The sequence below is a fragment of the Gobio gobio genome (genome assembly GCF_949357685.1).
Source record: "Gobio gobio genome assembly, chromosome: 9".
Classification (NCBI taxonomy): Eukaryota; Metazoa; Chordata; class Actinopteri; order Cypriniformes; family Gobionidae; genus Gobio; species Gobio gobio.
Genome location: NC_137115.1, coordinates 47,334,060 through 47,351,087, shown reverse-complemented (window position 1 = coordinate 47,351,087; position 17,028 = coordinate 47,334,060). Strand labels below are relative to the sequence as shown.

Below are 17,028 nucleotides of genomic sequence, written 5' to 3'. Positions count from 1 at the left end.
TATTGTGGGGAGAATTTTTACCGGTATATCGCAAACGATAAGATATCGCCCATCCCTATTCAGCACTATATCCTCTATATCCCGAATGCGCTTCATTCAAGACCTTTCATCTCTGTGTGCGCGTTCTCTTTCTCCAGACGCGCGCCACATTAATGGGGCTTTGTGCTCAATCGCAACCCCCCGATATCATCGTCTATCGCAACGTTTTACTGTAGACATCGCCCCATCCCTATTATTAATGCTGAAAACAGTTGTGCTGCTTAATGTTTTGCTAAATTGCTTATTACTTTGATTCTTTGAATAGAAAGTTTAAAAGAACAGCAAAAAGCCTCTTTAATGTTTTTACTGTCACTTTTGATCAATTTAATGCATCTTTGCTGAATAAAGGTTTGAATTACTTTTTGTTTCTTTTCTTTTCGACCCAAACTTTTGAACGGTAGTGGATGCTGTTTGCCTATTATGTTCTGTTTCTAATTTTCTTTTTCTCTCATTAATCAGCAACAAGAACAGGGAAATCACAAGCACATTCAGATTTACCCGGTAAGTTCACTGCTTTTGTGTGCACTATTTCTAATGTACTTGCCCAGAGGAGATGTTTACTACTTCTAATCATTTTCTGATATGTTGCAACAGCCCATAAAGCCACTTCCAATGAGCCAGAGTACCTGTGTAAGTGGATGGGGCTGCCGTATGCAGAGTGCACATGGGAGGATGGCGCATTAATAGGAAAGAAATTTCAGGCCTGCGTTGACAGTTTCCAACACAGAAATGCCTGTAAAACAATCCCTTCCAAAGAGTGCAAGGTGAGATTGAGAGTGTGTACTGATGGTATCTGTGTTTCTTATCTGTGTTATGTTTTGGAGAAAGTGTGATTAAGCATTGTGCCACGATATGTTATGTCAACCCTGTCGTCTTTTTCTGCCCAAATGGAAGGTGTTGAAACAGAGGCCACGATTTTTGCCTTTGAAGAAGCAGCCTTCTTACATTGGAAATGAGAGCCTTGAACTCCGAGATTACCAGTTAGATGGAGTCAACTGGCTGGCTCACTCCTGGTGCAGGTATGTAACGTACACGTGGAGTTTTTGAACAGGAATTTTCACATTTAATACTTTGCAATCGCTTAATCTCATGCACAGTTGAGTGTGCAAGCCTTTCAAAGTACACTCCTTTGGCCTTAAGTGTGGAAAATCACATTCGTTTTGGACTTTTTTTCAAGTGCTTAAGTCACTCGCATATGCGCTGTTGTACGTGCACTGTTCGACTGGACACAAAAATTGGGCTACACGCAGAGTGTGCGCGGACGTCCGCAGACCCTCCTGATGATAAAAATTGTCATTCGTGTGACATAATTTCCGTCATCAGCAGGGTCCGCGGACGTCTGCACAAGTATATTTTGGGCTTTAGACTTTGAAGTATAAATCAGTGGTTCCTCAACCACACCCCAAATTTTAGTAATTAGAACCTAGCTAATGTATTTCTCAAAAATGCTTGACATACACACAAGTACCGTCCAACTAAGGCTTATATAGCCATAAGGCTTTTTAACAACAGTCCCAAACTAGTTTCTATTAACTAGTTTATTTGACTACACACTCTGTGACACACTCAAAATGGTCTTGCAACCCACTTTTGGGTCCTGACCTAACGGTTGAGAAACACTGGTATAAATGAATCCTAATAAATGTGATGTTTTATTAATTAAACAACAGTATTGACAAGACTGTTTACTTATTGGAATAAGTCATATTAACAGTGTAGAAATACTTGAAGATATTATGTCATTGTTTTAATTGAATGAAAATGTAATTGGCTAATATTAATATTTAATTGTATTTATTGAATGAAGAAATTATTAAATTGTAAAAAAGAGAATAACCGTGACAACCCTACTGGTTATTATCAATGTTATTTTAGTACTATTTATATAAATATAATATATATATATATATATTAGTATAATATATGCTATTTTCTATATATAGTATACTACATTAGTAATTTATATACTTTATTGTTAATAAAATTAGCTGTTATTTTTTATATTTATTGTAGTAATTTTTAATTTTGAGTCATTTTGTTGTTGTTTTTATTATTTATTTATTTCTAAAGATTTCCCTTTAGCTTTAATTTATTTTTAAGTCTGTTTTTGTAATTATAGTACTTCAACTTTCAGTTAGTTGCCAAGACAACATTTCTAATTTGTTTAACTTTTTCATTTAATATTTCTGTTATTTTATTTAACAAAAACATTTTTTTAGAGTTTAAGTTTTAGTTAAAAAGAAGAGTGGTTATCATGCTGTCATATTAGTTTGTGATCATGAAGAATAGTTGAGTCCATCTACATTTTTGTTCTCTTCATCTCTGATTTCTGTTATGTTCTGTAGGTGTAACAGTGTTATCTTGGCTGATGAAATGGGCCTGGGAAAGACCATTCAGACGATCTCCTTCCTGTCCTACCTTTTCCATCAGCACCAGCTTTATGGTCCCTTCATCGTGGTGGTGCCCCTGTCAACCCTTACCTCCTGGCAGAGGGAGTTTGAGACTTGGGCCCCGGATATGAATGTAGTGGTGTACCTGGGAGACGTCACAAGTAGAAAGACAGTAAGCTAGTTCACATGCTGAGACAATCCAACTGCACGAAAAAAGAAGAAGAATGCAATTATAATGCTATTTTGAGGTATAACGCTCTGTTTTTGACCAGATCCGGGACTATGAATGGATCCACCAGCAGACAAAAAGGATCAAGTTCAATGCACTTTTGACCACATATGAAATTCTACTGAAGGACAAGGTATAATAATCTTTGATTTAATCTTTTGTACTGACTCTGTCACATGGAAATGAGTTGTTCGTCATTATTTGCACATTATTGAGTCAAGGCTTGTCTGTGTGTGCAGGGAGTGCTGGGGAATATAAACTGGGCTTTCCTCGGAGTTGATGAAGCTCACCGGCTTAAGAATGACGACTCGCTGCTATATAAAACTCTGATCGACTTTCGATCCAATCACAGGCTGCTCATTACTGGGACCCCACTGCAGAACTCACTCAAAGAGCTGTGGTCCCTTCTGCACTTTCTTATGCCTGACAAGTAGGTACTCACAGTCAGGGTTTGCATCATCAGATAATGACAATACAAGTTCACATTTGCCATTTGGGATCCACCAAAACAAATGAGAAGAAAAAAAAAAAAAAAAAAAATGTATATATATAAATATATATATATATACACATTTTTTATAGCCATCAAAAAGTGAAAATGTTAATATATTTGTCTTGAACACTATTTATTGTGAAAGAACTACAAATAAATGTGGATTCTTTGTTTCTACATGGAAAATTAATATTGGATAGAAAACAGGAACATATTTTTTTTTTTTTTCCAGAAATACACTACTATTAGGCAGCACAAATGATTTAACATTGATAATAATTAGAAATGTTTCATGAGCATCAAATCAGCATAGTAGAATGATTTCTGAAGGATCATGTGACACTGAAGACTGGAGTAATGATGCTGAAAATTCACAGGGAAAATTATATTTTAGAATAAATTAATAGAAACCGGTGATTTTAAATTGTATTATTATTTAATTTAAATTGTAATTATCATTGAGATATATCATACTCTTAACTATTATTTTGGCTTAAGTACAATAACAGTATAAAAGCCAATTATTCAATTTAAGAAACAAATGTATAATATTATGCATATTTTCTAATACAGTATAAACTGGTTATTAAACATGAACTTGTGTAGCTGCCTTCATATTTTATGAATGCATGAAATAGCATTTCCCCCACCCCACCCCCCTTAACAGTTAACATCAAATAATATAATAATGTATATAGGATGTATTTTACATTACATTATTTCTGAATGTAATCATAAAATGTGATATTTTACATACTTTATGCTTTATATTTTAGAAAGGGAGTCCTAATATTTAGGGGTCCTTGCATCAAAACTTTAAAACCCCTGTTTTTTTACTTTGCCTTCCTTTAGGTTTGAGTCCTGGGAGGATTTTGAGGATGAGCATGGTAAAGGCAGGGATAATGGTTATCAGAGCCTACATAAAGTTCTGGAACCTTTCCTATTGCGTCGTGTCAAGAAAGACGTGGAGAAATCCCTGCCGGCTAAAGTGGAGCAAATCCTCAGAGTCGACATGTCTGCCCAGCAAAAACAGTTCTACAAGTAAGCGCTCTTTTATCCCATTTCATGCCTTTTCCAAGGCTGTGTGCTTTGAGACAGTAACGGAGCTCTCCAAATCGAGTAACTCTTTGATTGAGCCAAATTCTGATTCCAGACTCTAAGACTGCACGCAGTTGGAATGCAAATGTTTGGAGAACATCTGCTCATCTCATCGTTGTTCATTTGTAGTCTTAATGTAATGTTTTACTTTTTCAGATGGATACTGACAAGAAACTACAAAGCCTTGTCCAAAGGCAACAGAGGCAGCTCTTCTGGCTTTCTTAACATTGTCATGGAGCTGAAGAAGTGTTGTAACCATGGTTTCCTCATCAAACATCCAGAGGAGGGCGAGAACGAAAACACACAAGACCACCTACAGGTATGACTGTCCTAGATTGGAATTCAATGGGGTTGTTCACAAGAGAATGTAATTTACAGGATGTTTTTGATGTTTTTCAGAGCTTGGTGCGCGGAAGCGGGAAACTGGTTCTCCTGGACAAGCTTCTCACACGACTGAGGGAGAGAGGCAACCGCGTACTCATCTTCTCTCAGATGGTCCGCATGTTGGACATCCTTGCTGATTACTTGGCTATGAAACGTTATCCGTTCCAGGTATGATCTGAACAGTACTGAAATGTGTTCGTTTGTTTTAGCTATTACAGCTTCAAAGTAAAGGGCCTAATTAAAAGGATGTGTACTAGTCAATTACACGTGTACTTGCCTGGCCGACTAGTAAAAAAACATTATTTAAGCTGTTCTGGAATTGATTTTCCTTGTACGGCTTTCCCTGGTGTAAACATCAATGAAATGTATTTTCCAACTGAATGCTCCACCTATCCGATTGCTCTGATTGCGAATACGTGCCATTGAGGTACTAGGAGACCAGTTTAGTTTCGAACCATTTTTCAGTGTTTTCAAATTCCACATGCATATTGTTTTTTTTTATTTACGTTTGACTTATGTTCAATACATTTATTACCGTATATTCTTTCCCTCACAACAAAAAACACACTTTTTTTTTGACGTTGTTGATTTCGTGGTCTAAAAACAAAATGACAGCGCTGCAGAAGACTTCTGTAACCTGAATGAAGTTCGTTGATGGACGTGCTTTTGCTCTGCTCTGGTTGATGTGTGTGTGCGCGCTCATCCGGGAGAAGTTTCCATACAAGGAATTCCGCCCTTTATAATGTCATACAGAGCCATATTTTTAAAAAAAACTTTCCGAAACTTGTTTCGGATCCTGGAGGAGTGTATTTGGCACAAAAATCTTCATACGTCCAACTCATTTTTTGAAATTTTGGGTATGTTTAGTATTAGAATCCAACTCTTTAACAGTTTAATTAAGTCAGAATGCATGAAATAGCATTAGACCCCCCCTTTAACAGTTCTATCAAGATAGGACTGTTAAACAGATCGTAAAATACTGAAGACTGAGAATGTGAGGCTCAGGCTAAGCCGCTCTCAGCACCGTCAAAATAAATATCCGCCCAGAGTGGCACTACGTAGGTGACAGCTACTTCAGAGTTCCTACTGGTGTTGCGAATGCAAATTGTTCTTGTGGAAAATTTAGCTCTCGGGGGACCGCCCTGGTGGCTAGTTCCTATAACTACCCTGTGCAAAAATAATGTATTTTACATTACATTATTTCCAAATGTAATCATAAAATGTGACAAATACACAGATGCAACTTCGTTCTCTCAATGCAATTTTGACCCAGTGTCATTTTTTTATCAGGTGCGACTTATTTTCCGGAAAATATGGTACTTGTTTTTGTGTGTTGCCGAGTACTCAATTACGTTGAATTATGTGAATACCCTTCCCTAGTTTCCTTGTTCAGTTGAGAATTTGCTGTTTATCATCTAAAGTTGGTAATCTTGATCATTGTAATCTTCGTGGAGACTTTCAGAGGTGTAGTGTGTATGACTCTGGTGATTTAGTGTATCATGTGTCAGGGTTGCAGTATGTTTGCTCAGGCAGCAAGTTCCCCGAGCCTATTTTTATCCCCCAGTTATTTTTTGATCGGTGCAGCTTTGAGCATTAGCACAGCTTGCGCCTCAGTGTTGTTTTGGTCTGGCAAATATCTTCAGTGTCGTCATAATTTTGTGGTGACTTAGGGGGTTTTAGGATTTTATGGGAGCTTATCTAGCCGGGGTGCCCTAGTTTGGTCAAAGTGCCACGCTTGACATTCCTTAACTGTATCTGTGTTTTCTCTAATGTTCAGCGTTTGGACGGCTCCATCAAGGGAGAGATCCGAAAACAAGCACTGGACCACTTTAATGCAGAAGGCTCTGAGGTAAGAACCTAAAGTGTGGCATGCGTGTTTGTTTTGTTTGGGCAGAGCTTCACTGTCTGGAGACATTTGCTATGGTTGTGATGTTCCAGTCAGCGCTCTGCGTCAGAGCTCACTTGACAAAGCACTTTGCTGGTTCTGGGAATGCTCGATCCATGGGAAATACAGGCCTTATGTTATTATCAAGAGATTGAAAATGTACTCATAAAGGGCCCATAAAATCAACACAAAAATCATTCGATAGAATGTCAATTATATAATCAAATATAATAAAAATCATTCCATATAAATGATAAATGGCTGTTTGAGGTTATTAGGTTGATTTATACTTTATATAAGATTTATTTGTATTTAAGTGGTGATGCAGAATCATTATTCAGCCATTTAAAGGCCCACTGAAGTGCCTTGAAACGCGCAGCATTATTCAATGCGTTGACCTTCTTTCCACTGAAATAGGAAGACAGGGCAGGACATATCGAACAGCTCCTTTTTTTTTAATTGTCAATAGCGTTTAGTTTATATCACAGCTCGTTTAGAGCCGTTGAGCTCGGTAAAGCTGCAGTTTCCTTTTAATCTCTAACAGTTTCTCCTCTTAATCTCCTCCATTTCGCTTTAAAACACAGCATTCTGTGCAGAATTCAAATGGGTCCGATATGTGTACGCTTTGTGCTATTGTATCTGTTAACCTGAGCTTCCCAAATTTTTTGTTTTCTCTAGTCATGTAGCACTTTTAAAAAATAAAATCACCTTTCTACTGCATAGTCAGCCAAAGGTTTATTAGAAGCCAATCTTGTCAGCAGTGAATTTACCCTTTAACTTGGATTTAGGAGCTATAGATTTATAGGTTTGGCGCTTGTTCTCACTGTCCATCTGTGTCTTCCTCAGGACTTCTGTTTCCTGCTGTCCACCCGAGCTGGAGGGCTCGGGATTAACCTGGCCTCTGCCGACACAGTGGTTATCTTTGACTCGGACTGGAACCCACAGAATGATCTTCAAGCCCAGGCCAGAGCCCACAGGATTGGCCAGAAAAAGCAAGTAAGTAGAGCTCAAACCTTTGACCTAATGTGTAACTGCATGAACCACAGTAAGCAGTATGTAGATTGCATTTTAATATATTTGGATTCTTTCATAGGTGAATATCTATCGTCTAGTCACAAAAGGCACTGTGGAGGAAGACATTATTGAAAGAGCAAAAAAGAAGATGGTTCTAGACCATCTCGTCATTCAGAGAATGGACACAACTGGGCGAACCGTACTGGATAACAACTCTGCAAATTCAAAGTGAGAACCTCACAAATTAAATATAATCGAATTTCTCTGGTCAAAATGTTTTAAGCATGTATTGAAATGACTAAACATATAACGCATAATTAATACATGTGTGTTGGCCATTTCCAGTTCAAACCCCTTCAATAAAGAAGAACTGACAGCAATCTTGAAGTTTGGAGCAGAGGATCTGTTCAAGGAACCTGAGGGAGAGGAATCAGAGCCACAGGAAATGGATATTGATGAGATCTTGCGGCTTGCTGAAACCAGAGAGAGTGATCAGGGATCTAGTGCCACCGATGAGCTTCTGTCACAGTTTAAGGTACTCAGGAGTCTATTAAATCTTTTAATGTTAACAGGGTGTCTGCTGGTTTTAGAAAGTCTTAATTCGCAAAACTTTTTTGCTGGCAATTAAACGTGAATTTCTCAGTCCAAGTAACACAGAGAATGAGTAAACAACTTTTGGCAGCTCCAGGGCTTTCGTGAGAAAAGTATACATTATGCTTCCGCATTTTTGTTTCCCTGCACAAACAAGGAGGCTTTTCAGTCTCAGCTACTGGCAGATATTTAGGGGTCCAAACACCAAAGGTTTTATAGACCCTAGGGAAACACATTTTTCAAGTTGCCAGACATGCTTAAATGTATAACTGTCCACTTAAAATGGAGAGAATTTTACATATATTATGATTACATGCCTAATATAGGTAATAAAGTTTTTTTTACTACTTCTTTTTTAATCTAACAGTAAGAGGCAGTGACTTCTTTTAAAAGCACCTTTTGACATCTGTGTGTGTCGCTCATACAGTTAAGTTAACATATTTTCCCCTGATCGTTGGCCCAGCATGAACTGTTTTTTTCTGGCAGGTGGCTAACTTTACCATGGATGAAAGCACACCAGATCTTGAAGAGAGGGCTGTTCGTGACTGGGATGATATTATTCCAGAGGAGCAGCGGAAGAAGGTGGAGGAAGAACAAAAGCAGAAGGAGATGGAAGACATCTACATGCTGCCCAGAAGCAGAAGCTCCAACAAGAGGGTGAGGAGGTGCTTCTAGGTTGCCTGAGCTGGTTATTGTCTGTATTTTTGTGCACTGTCTAGGGTTGCCCAAGCTCAAATAGGGTAATGCTGGGCGTACACGGTGCGTTTTTGCTGTCGTAGGAGCTCGCAAACATTTTTTTCATTGGGCGATATCGCATGTCAATTGTTGATGCTTGTATATCACGGCTCAGATCATGTGAGATGAATTACGAGCCAAGCACAGTACCTCCCGAGCTCCCAATAATCTTTAAACATGTTTTTTAAAAATTGGGAGTCAACCTGAATTTGGTCTGTGTATAGACTCTCCCTTATTCCCAAATCATACAACACACATGTATAGGTCATACACAACCACATCACGCTACTAGCAACCATGTGCGCATACACTGACACACAAATAGAGTTGCAGGGATGATGTCAGGAACTGGAAGACTAAATTGCCCCTGGTTCTTTTGGGATTTTCCTATGGGGTTTAATAATGTTTTTTTTTTTTTTTTCAATTTATGAGTAAAATAAAGCCTGTGATATACATAACTTGGTGATACTTTGACGTTTTGTTCTACAATGTAAATTACACAAACCCATACCGAAAACGTGAATTTTGAAGCAGTTATGTTTATTTTTGAAAACATATGTTACTAATGAGTAACTTGATGAGAACATTTGGGGTGTGAGTGTGTGCAGTTAAATATATATACCGTTATCCAAACTTTTCCATTGTTAGTACATCATTGTCTTGTAAATGTACTCTCAGATACTGAAAGCACTTTTAGTTTATTGCTCGTTTCATTGTTCCTCTTTATTATTTAGTATTTGCTTGTATGTTTTGAAACTATATTTGAAAATTCTTACCAAACGATTGAATTTTTCATTTGTAATTGTTAAGAAGTGTAATTATGTGAGTAATTAAATACAAAAAAAATTAATATTTAAAGTCAGTAAACTAATTAATTAATAAGAAAAAATATATAGATCAAGAATTGATTTGGAATCGGATCGTGACTCCCAGAATAGGATCAGATTGTGAGGTTCCTAAAGATTCCCACCCTTATTATATTTCCAGATATGCTTCAAAGGAAATTTCAGTTCTATAAGCGTATATGATTCACTTATCAGCATGCAATTATACTTTACATATGTGTGTGAGTACACATTTATATGAACATTAAAAATGTATGTACATAGCAGACAGTCGTGTGAAGTGCTCCCTGTGGCTTTTCAGTGCTTTTATCCTCTCCTGTGAGCCGGATCCGTAATATCTTGCGCAGGCTGTAATGACTCATTAGGTTTTATAGCCATACGCTGCATTCCCATGTGATGGCAGCACATGTTGAAGTATGCGGCATCGTAGCTTTTGGAAATGAGTCATTAAGTTTTACAGCGCAGTGGACTCCCCGGCGATAAGGCCGTGTGTGTTTGCAGCCACATGCTCATTACTCTTGTTTAACGCCAGAGATGATTTAATCCACAGCAGAACTGAGGCGTCCACAAAATATTCACTGAAACCACTATTTCAATATTCCTAAAACTTTTTTTGTTTTTCTATGCAGTCCGTGGAGAGGACGAATAAATACAGTCTGCAAGGATATGTCAAGGCACATTGTGTAAAAGCTGTATTGTGATGTTTTTAGGCGCAGGCTAATGACAGCGACAGTGACGTGGGATCTAAACTGAAGCACAGATCCTCGGGTTCAGATAGTGAAACGGATGACAGCGAGGATGACAAACGACCCAAGCGGAGAGGCAGGCCGAGAGCTCGCAAAAACAACGTGGAGGGATTTACTGACGCAGAGATCCGCAGGTAATAACAGGACATCCAAACACAAATTTAAGCGAGTTTTTTTTTACTGTAAACATTGCAATTATTTAATGGTCTATTTATTTTAGGTTCATAAAGGCATACAAGAAGTTTGGAGCTCCACTTGAGAGGTAAGAAATGCACCGCTATGATCAGAAATGTTGTATATTTTACCCTGTATTGGAAATTATAGTAATTAAAAAAAATCACAGTAATGAAAAAATAACCACCTATGGGTTTGAAATGACATGAAGTGATAATTACATTTTTTTGGGTGAACTATATTTTTAATACAGTAGTTATGTTTTTGGTTCTCTTTTTTTCATTGTGTAGTCCATTTAGATGGGTGTGTTGAACGGTGTAATTGTAGTACTATTTATATACAATTATAGTATTTATTAATATTTAGAATTTCCTTTTTAATTTTAGATTTTCAATTTTAGTAATTTTGTAATATGCTTTTGTCATTTTTATTCGTTTCTCTGCCAACGTAAAAATAAAAAAAAAAGTTGCCCGTCACCGCCAACATTTTTTATTATTTTCACAAAATTTTCCTTGCCCCAAGAATATTTTGGTGTATGAATATCTGAACATGCAATATATATAAAAAGAAAGAACAGAGATTAAACACAGGTAGCTGGAAATTTCCGTCAATGGCGGGGAAAGAGTTAATATTTCTATTTAGCTTAAAACAAATCAGTTTTACCGGCTTTATTTCAATTAACAAGAACTATTTTTAATAGCATGTCATGTAGATTTAGAATCGGTAGTGCTGAACTGGTTATGGTGTTCTCTACAGGTTGGAGGGGATTGCCCGTGACTCTGAGCTGGTGGATAAGTCCATCGCAGACCTGAAGCGACTGGGGGAACTGGTGCACAACAGCTGTGTGACTGCAGTACAGGAGCATGAGGAGCACATGAAAGAGAACCCCGTGGAAGGTGTGTGAATGTTACAATCGCATACCGTAGTGCTGAGTAAAAATGCTTTTTTTTGGTCAATTAATTTGTTTAATTTCTTTGTTGCAGCTAAAGGGCCAGGAAAAAGACGAGGCATTAACATAAAGATCTCTGGAGTTCAGGTCAATGCAAAGTCCATTATCCAGCACGAAGAGGAGTTTGAACCGCTGCATAAATCTGTGCCTTCAAATCCTGCTGAGAGGAGCAAGTGAGTCCACATTTGAATTTATACAGTGGTGTGAAAAAGTGTTTGCCCCCTTCCTGATTTCTTTTTTTTTTTTTTGCATGTTTGTCACACTTAAATGTTTCAGATCATCAAACTAATTTAAATATTAGTCAAAGATAACACAAGTAAACGATGAAGGTTGAAAATGAAGGTTGTTATTATTATTAATAGAAAACAAAATCCAAACCTACATGGCCCTCTGTGAAGAAGTGTTTGCCCCACCTGTTAAAACAACTTAACTGTGGTTTATCACACCTGAGTTCAATTTTTCTAGCCACACCCAGGCCTGATTACTGCCACACCTGTTCTCAATCAATACAACACTTAAATAGGACCTGCCTGACAAAGTGAAGTAGACTCAAAAAAAGATCTTCAAAAGCTAGACATCATGCCAAGATCCAAAGAAATTCAGGAACAAATGAGAAGGAAAGTAATTGAGATCTATCAGTCTGGAAAAGGTTATAAAGCCATTTCTAAAGTTTTGGGACTCCAGCGAACCACAGTGAGAGCCATTATCCACAAATGTCGAAAACATAGAACATTTACATTTAGTCATTTAGCAGACGCTTTTATCCAAAGCGACTTACAAATGAGGGCAATAGAAGCAGCTAGAGCAGTCGAAGGGCAACAATATCAGCAATGTTGGTAATTTGTTTGGAACAGTGGTGAACCTTCCCAGGAGTGGCCGTCCGACCAAAATTACACTGAGCGCAGCGACGACTCATTCAAAAGGTCACAAAAGACCCTATGACAACATCCAAAGAACTGTAGGCCTCACTTGCCTCTGTTAAGGCCAGTGTTCATGGCTCCACCATAAGAAAGAGACTGGGCAAAAATGGCCTGCATGGCCGAGTTCCAAGACAGTTCCAATCACTGCTGAGCAAAAAGAACATTAAGGTTCGTCTCATTTTTGCCAGAAAACATCTTGATGATCCCCAAAATACCCTGTGGACTGACAAGACATAACTTGAACTTTCTGGAAGGTGTGTGTCCCATTACATCTGGCGTAAAAGTAGTATTTCAGAAAAAGAACATCATACCAACAGTAAAATATGAGGGTGGTAGTGTGATGATCTGGGGCTGTTTTGCTGCTTCAGGACCTGGAAGACTTGCTATGATAAATGGAACCATGAATTCTGCTGTCTACCAAAAAATCCTGATGGAGAATGTCCGGCCATCTGTCCGTGACCTCAAGCTGAAGAGAACTTGGGTTCTGCAGCAGGACAAAGATCCAAAACACACCAGCAAGTCCACCTCTGAATGGCTGTAGAAAAACAAAATGAAGACGTTGGTCAAAGTCCTGACCTGAATCCTATTGAGATGCTGTGCCATGACCTTAAAAAGGCAGTTCATGCTCGAAAACCCAATTTTTCAAAGCGGGTGGGCCAAAATGCGTCCACAGCGCTGTAAAAGACTCATTGCTTGATTGCAGTTTTTGCTGCTAAGGGTGGCAATCACTTTTCACACAGGGCCATGTAGGTTTTGTTTTCCCTTAATAATAACAACCTTCATTTAATAACTGCATTTTGTATTTACTTGTTATCTTTGACTAATATTTAAATTTGTTTGATGATCTGAAATAGTGTGACAAACATGCAAAAAATAACAAATCAGGAAGGGGCAAACACTTTTTCACACCACTATATATTTCATAGGTACAGTGTGTCTAACCATTGCAAACACTCTGTGATTTAATTGACGGACTTAAATATAATTTGATGAGTTTATTGAAACTAACTCAGTTTCAGTGTCTGAATAAATATCCATTCCAGGGTTGTGTGCTATTCAACATTGATTTGAGAATGCCTTTTACATCAAAGTTCAATTGAGGATGTAATTGAGGTAGCAAAGAGAATCTAGAATAAATGCAGTTTTTAATCATTTCATTTCCAGTATTATAATTATTTGACTCACTAAATGTTGGGCATACAACATATGGGATATTTTCAGAAACGTTAGATGCCGTTAATAATGTTTGTATTACCAACACTATCTCCCAGAATTATCGCAGCTAGTCTCAATTTTCAAATCAATAAATTATTATATTTTGGTTGATTCTGAATCTTTCTTAACCCTGCTCCATTCCTAAATAATGAATAGAATGCAACCTAAGAGAGTTATTAACATTTTCTTTGTTTCTTGGCCAGATTTCAGCTGACCTGTCGGCTGAAGACTCCGCACTTTGACGTAGACTGGGATGTTAATGACGACACTCAGCTGTTATTGGGTATCTATGAGCACGGCTACGGCAACTGGGACCTGATCAAGACCGATCCTGATCTCAAACTTTCTGAGAAGGTACATTGAGTCAAATTAACGCTTCCTCACAGTTAAAGAGTGACATCAACGATGTGCAAGTTGGCCTAACCTGACCTCAAATGCCTTGTTGTCTTTATTTGTAGATTCTCCTAGATGACCCTGATAAGAAACCTCAGGGAAAGCAGTTACAGATGCGAGCAGACTACTTGCTCAAGATGCTGAAGAAAGATCAGGAAAGCCAAGATGCTGTTAAAGCAGGAGATGAGGTGGAGATCCTGTGCCTCTAGGCCATTTTAAACTACTATATTTGCGGATACACACCACATTTGTTGGACATTCAGGTTTTTAGTTTTAGGGTTAGGGTAAGAGTTAGATTACTAACTGTTTTGGCCATGTGGCCATACTTCCACAATTTTGGGCCAGCAGCGTTAAGCCAAAAATGCATTTGCAAAGGCAGTGAAAATGAAAGTGTCTTTCAGTTAGTATGTTATATGACATTTTCATTCTTTGTTTCTTCCCACCTCCCAGATCAAACCCAAAAAGAGGAAACCTCGAGTGAAGAACAAGGCCCCTAACAATGATCTGGTCAATGAAATGGCCTCTCCTCGTCTCTCCGACAACCCATCAGAAGAGGGAGAGGTGAAGGTATGTTACTTTTAATGCACCGTATTACCTATATAACAAAATGTACTTGTTAATGTAGGGATATACAGACACAGAATCCACAGCACTAACCAGTTAGGGGGCATTTTTACAATTCTCTCATTTTCCAGGACGATGGAGCTGAAAAATCACCCACAAAGAAGAAACAGAAAAAGGATAACAAAGAGAACAAAGAAAAAACAGGAACTACTAAAAAAGAAAAGGAGGGGGACAAAGACAAAAAGCGCTCCAAGTCCAAAAAAGAGAAGGTATTTTATATGTTGGCATCAAGAGTCTGCGGTGTTACATTTCACCATGAGAACGTTTCCCTTAGAAACCTGGACTTGAGTATGATGTTTCACTGTCGTCCTGTGCACAGTGGTTGTTAGTTTCTTGGACAACAAGGAGACTCAGACTTTATTAGAATGAAATTCTCTGTATTATAAATATAATATTTCCAGATTACGTCTTTCTTTTTTGAGCATTCAGTTACTGCTTTTTTATATATATCCATGTTGGATTAGATTAAATCTGTACATAATATACTAAAGTTTTGTGTGAATATGTCTCTCATAAGCATCACTTTTTTTTAGGCCAAACCAGGAGGAAAAGGAAAGAAAGCTCAGGGCCCTGTGCACATTACTGCAGGAAGTGATCCTGTACCAATTGGAGAGGAAGATGATGAGCTGGACCAGGAAACATTCAGCATTGTGAGTGTTAAAATGTCATTCATTCCTTCACCAGGCATGATCTCTGACGGGAATGTATGAAGCACTTTCAGTGTCCTGAGTGGAAAACTGATTTGTGGTGTAATGTGTGTGCAGTGTAAAGAGCGGATGAGGCCGGTGAAGAAGGCTCTGAAGCAGTTGGATAAGCCAGACGAGGGTCTGTCGGTGCAGGAGCAGCTGCAGCACACTCGTACTTGTCTGCTGAAGATCGGAGACCGCATCACAGAGTGCCTTAAATCGTACAATGACCCTGAGCACGTCAAGACCTGGCGCAGGTATCACTAATGCACATTATTTATCCAAATCCAGAAGTTACAGTTATATTTAAATATTATGTTCAACCCCATGTTTGCTTAATTTTTCAGAAACCTCTGGATTTTTGTGTCCAAATTCACTGAGTTCGGCGCCCGGAAACTGCACAAGCTGTATAAGATGGCTCAAAAGAAGCGCTCACAGGAGGAAGAGGTAAGCTCGTCATAAATCCACAGTGACGATGTACTACTTGTGTACCACTTACTCACCTGCTCCTCATGTTTCATACAGAAAGAGCAAAAGAAGAAGGATGATCCTGCCAGGAAAAAACCCTTCAGACCTGAACCGTCTGGATCTAGTCGAGACTCTACAGGTGGCCAGTCCACAACCAAACCCCATCCTTCGGTCAACCATCCGTCTGGACCTCCCCCTCACGCCCACCACAGAGAGCAATACAACCAGTCCAATAAAAGACACTTTCCTAATGATGGTGAGAGATGCAACATCCTGCTTTTTTGACGTCCGGTGTTAGTTTTTTGGGTCCAAATGCTCTATCAGATCTGAAAACAAAACACTAAACATAGCAGGTTGTGATCCTTTATCTCTATACTAAAATATCAGTTGGACAGACAGTGATTTCATATTTTCTGATTCATAATAATATTTGCGTCTTCGACACTGTGAGCCCGAAGACTGTACACTACAGTGCTCATAAACAGCTTTTGAGATGGTATTCTTACTTGAAACAGAGTAGAGGCTTTGACCCAAAAACAGTATTTGTTACAACATTAGCGGATTACTGTTTGATTAGAGCTACTTGTGATTTTGTTTTGAGATTTTGAACAGCCATAAATTACATCATTTACGATTACAGTTGTCATTTTTATGATCTCATTTGCTACCTTGTGCATCTATTAACAGATAGGGGAGATTGGCAAAGAGACCGTAAATACAGCTACCCAGGGAACAGCAATCAGCCCTGGCAGGGGGATCGGCATCACCCATATGAGACTCACAGGTACAAAGACCACCACTATGGTGACCGCCGTCCTCATGGTGACTACCGCAGCTCAGGAGGTTACCGTAACAGCAGTTCCCCTCGCAAACGTTCCTATGACCAGTATGGTAACGATAGAGATCATCGGGGCCATCGAGACTATTATGACAGGTAAGCCAGAGGGGCTTTTTGTTAAAGCTACACAATGTATTTTTTGTTTGTTTGAAATTTAAATAAGGAGTACATCATAGGGGTGTAATGGTACACAAAACTGACGTTTCGGTATGTACCTCGGTTTTGAAGTCACGGTTCGGTACGAGTTCGGTACAGCAGTTTTACAAAATTGTTTTTTTATTTATTTTTATTAAACAGTGGTTTACTGAAAAA

At 38.4% G+C, this 17,028-nt stretch overlaps 1 protein-coding gene across 5 annotated transcripts in view; it reads left to right on the top strand.

Moving 5' to 3' along the window:
• chd2 (chromodomain helicase DNA binding protein 2) overlaps positions 1 to 17,028 on the top strand; it is a 36,244-nt gene that overhangs the window by 13,885 nt on the left and 5,331 nt on the right. For all 5 annotated transcript variants that reach the window (XM_079825597.1, XM_079825595.1, XM_079825599.1 and 2 more), the window contains 27 exons: positions 499 to 540; positions 634 to 803; positions 934 to 1,058; positions 2,385 to 2,601; positions 2,702 to 2,791; positions 2,898 to 3,088; positions 4,004 to 4,192; positions 4,406 to 4,568; positions 4,649 to 4,801; positions 6,411 to 6,482; positions 7,365 to 7,514; positions 7,612 to 7,760; positions 7,878 to 8,067; positions 8,610 to 8,780; positions 10,414 to 10,583; positions 10,670 to 10,711; positions 11,380 to 11,519; positions 11,607 to 11,745; positions 13,911 to 14,061; positions 14,166 to 14,288; positions 14,551 to 14,667; positions 14,796 to 14,933; positions 15,258 to 15,374; positions 15,489 to 15,667; positions 15,758 to 15,857; positions 15,936 to 16,134; positions 16,566 to 16,812. In XM_079825597.1, coding sequence (XP_079681723.1) covers positions 499 to 540; positions 634 to 803; positions 934 to 1,058; positions 2,385 to 2,601; positions 2,702 to 2,791; positions 2,898 to 3,088; positions 4,004 to 4,192; positions 4,406 to 4,568; positions 4,649 to 4,801; positions 6,411 to 6,482; positions 7,365 to 7,514; positions 7,612 to 7,760; positions 7,878 to 8,067; positions 8,610 to 8,780; positions 10,414 to 10,583; positions 10,670 to 10,711; positions 11,380 to 11,519; positions 11,607 to 11,745; positions 13,911 to 14,061; positions 14,166 to 14,288; positions 14,551 to 14,667; positions 14,796 to 14,933; positions 15,258 to 15,374; positions 15,489 to 15,667; positions 15,758 to 15,857; positions 15,936 to 16,134; positions 16,566 to 16,812 — 3,934 coding nt within the window. The remainder of the gene's footprint in view (positions 1 to 498; positions 541 to 633; positions 804 to 933; positions 1,059 to 2,384; positions 2,602 to 2,701; positions 2,792 to 2,897; positions 3,089 to 4,003; positions 4,193 to 4,405; positions 4,569 to 4,648; positions 4,802 to 6,410; positions 6,483 to 7,364; positions 7,515 to 7,611; positions 7,761 to 7,877; positions 8,068 to 8,609; positions 8,781 to 10,413; positions 10,584 to 10,669; positions 10,712 to 11,379; positions 11,520 to 11,606; positions 11,746 to 13,910; positions 14,062 to 14,165; positions 14,289 to 14,550; positions 14,668 to 14,795; positions 14,934 to 15,257; positions 15,375 to 15,488; positions 15,668 to 15,757; positions 15,858 to 15,935; positions 16,135 to 16,565; positions 16,813 to 17,028) is intronic.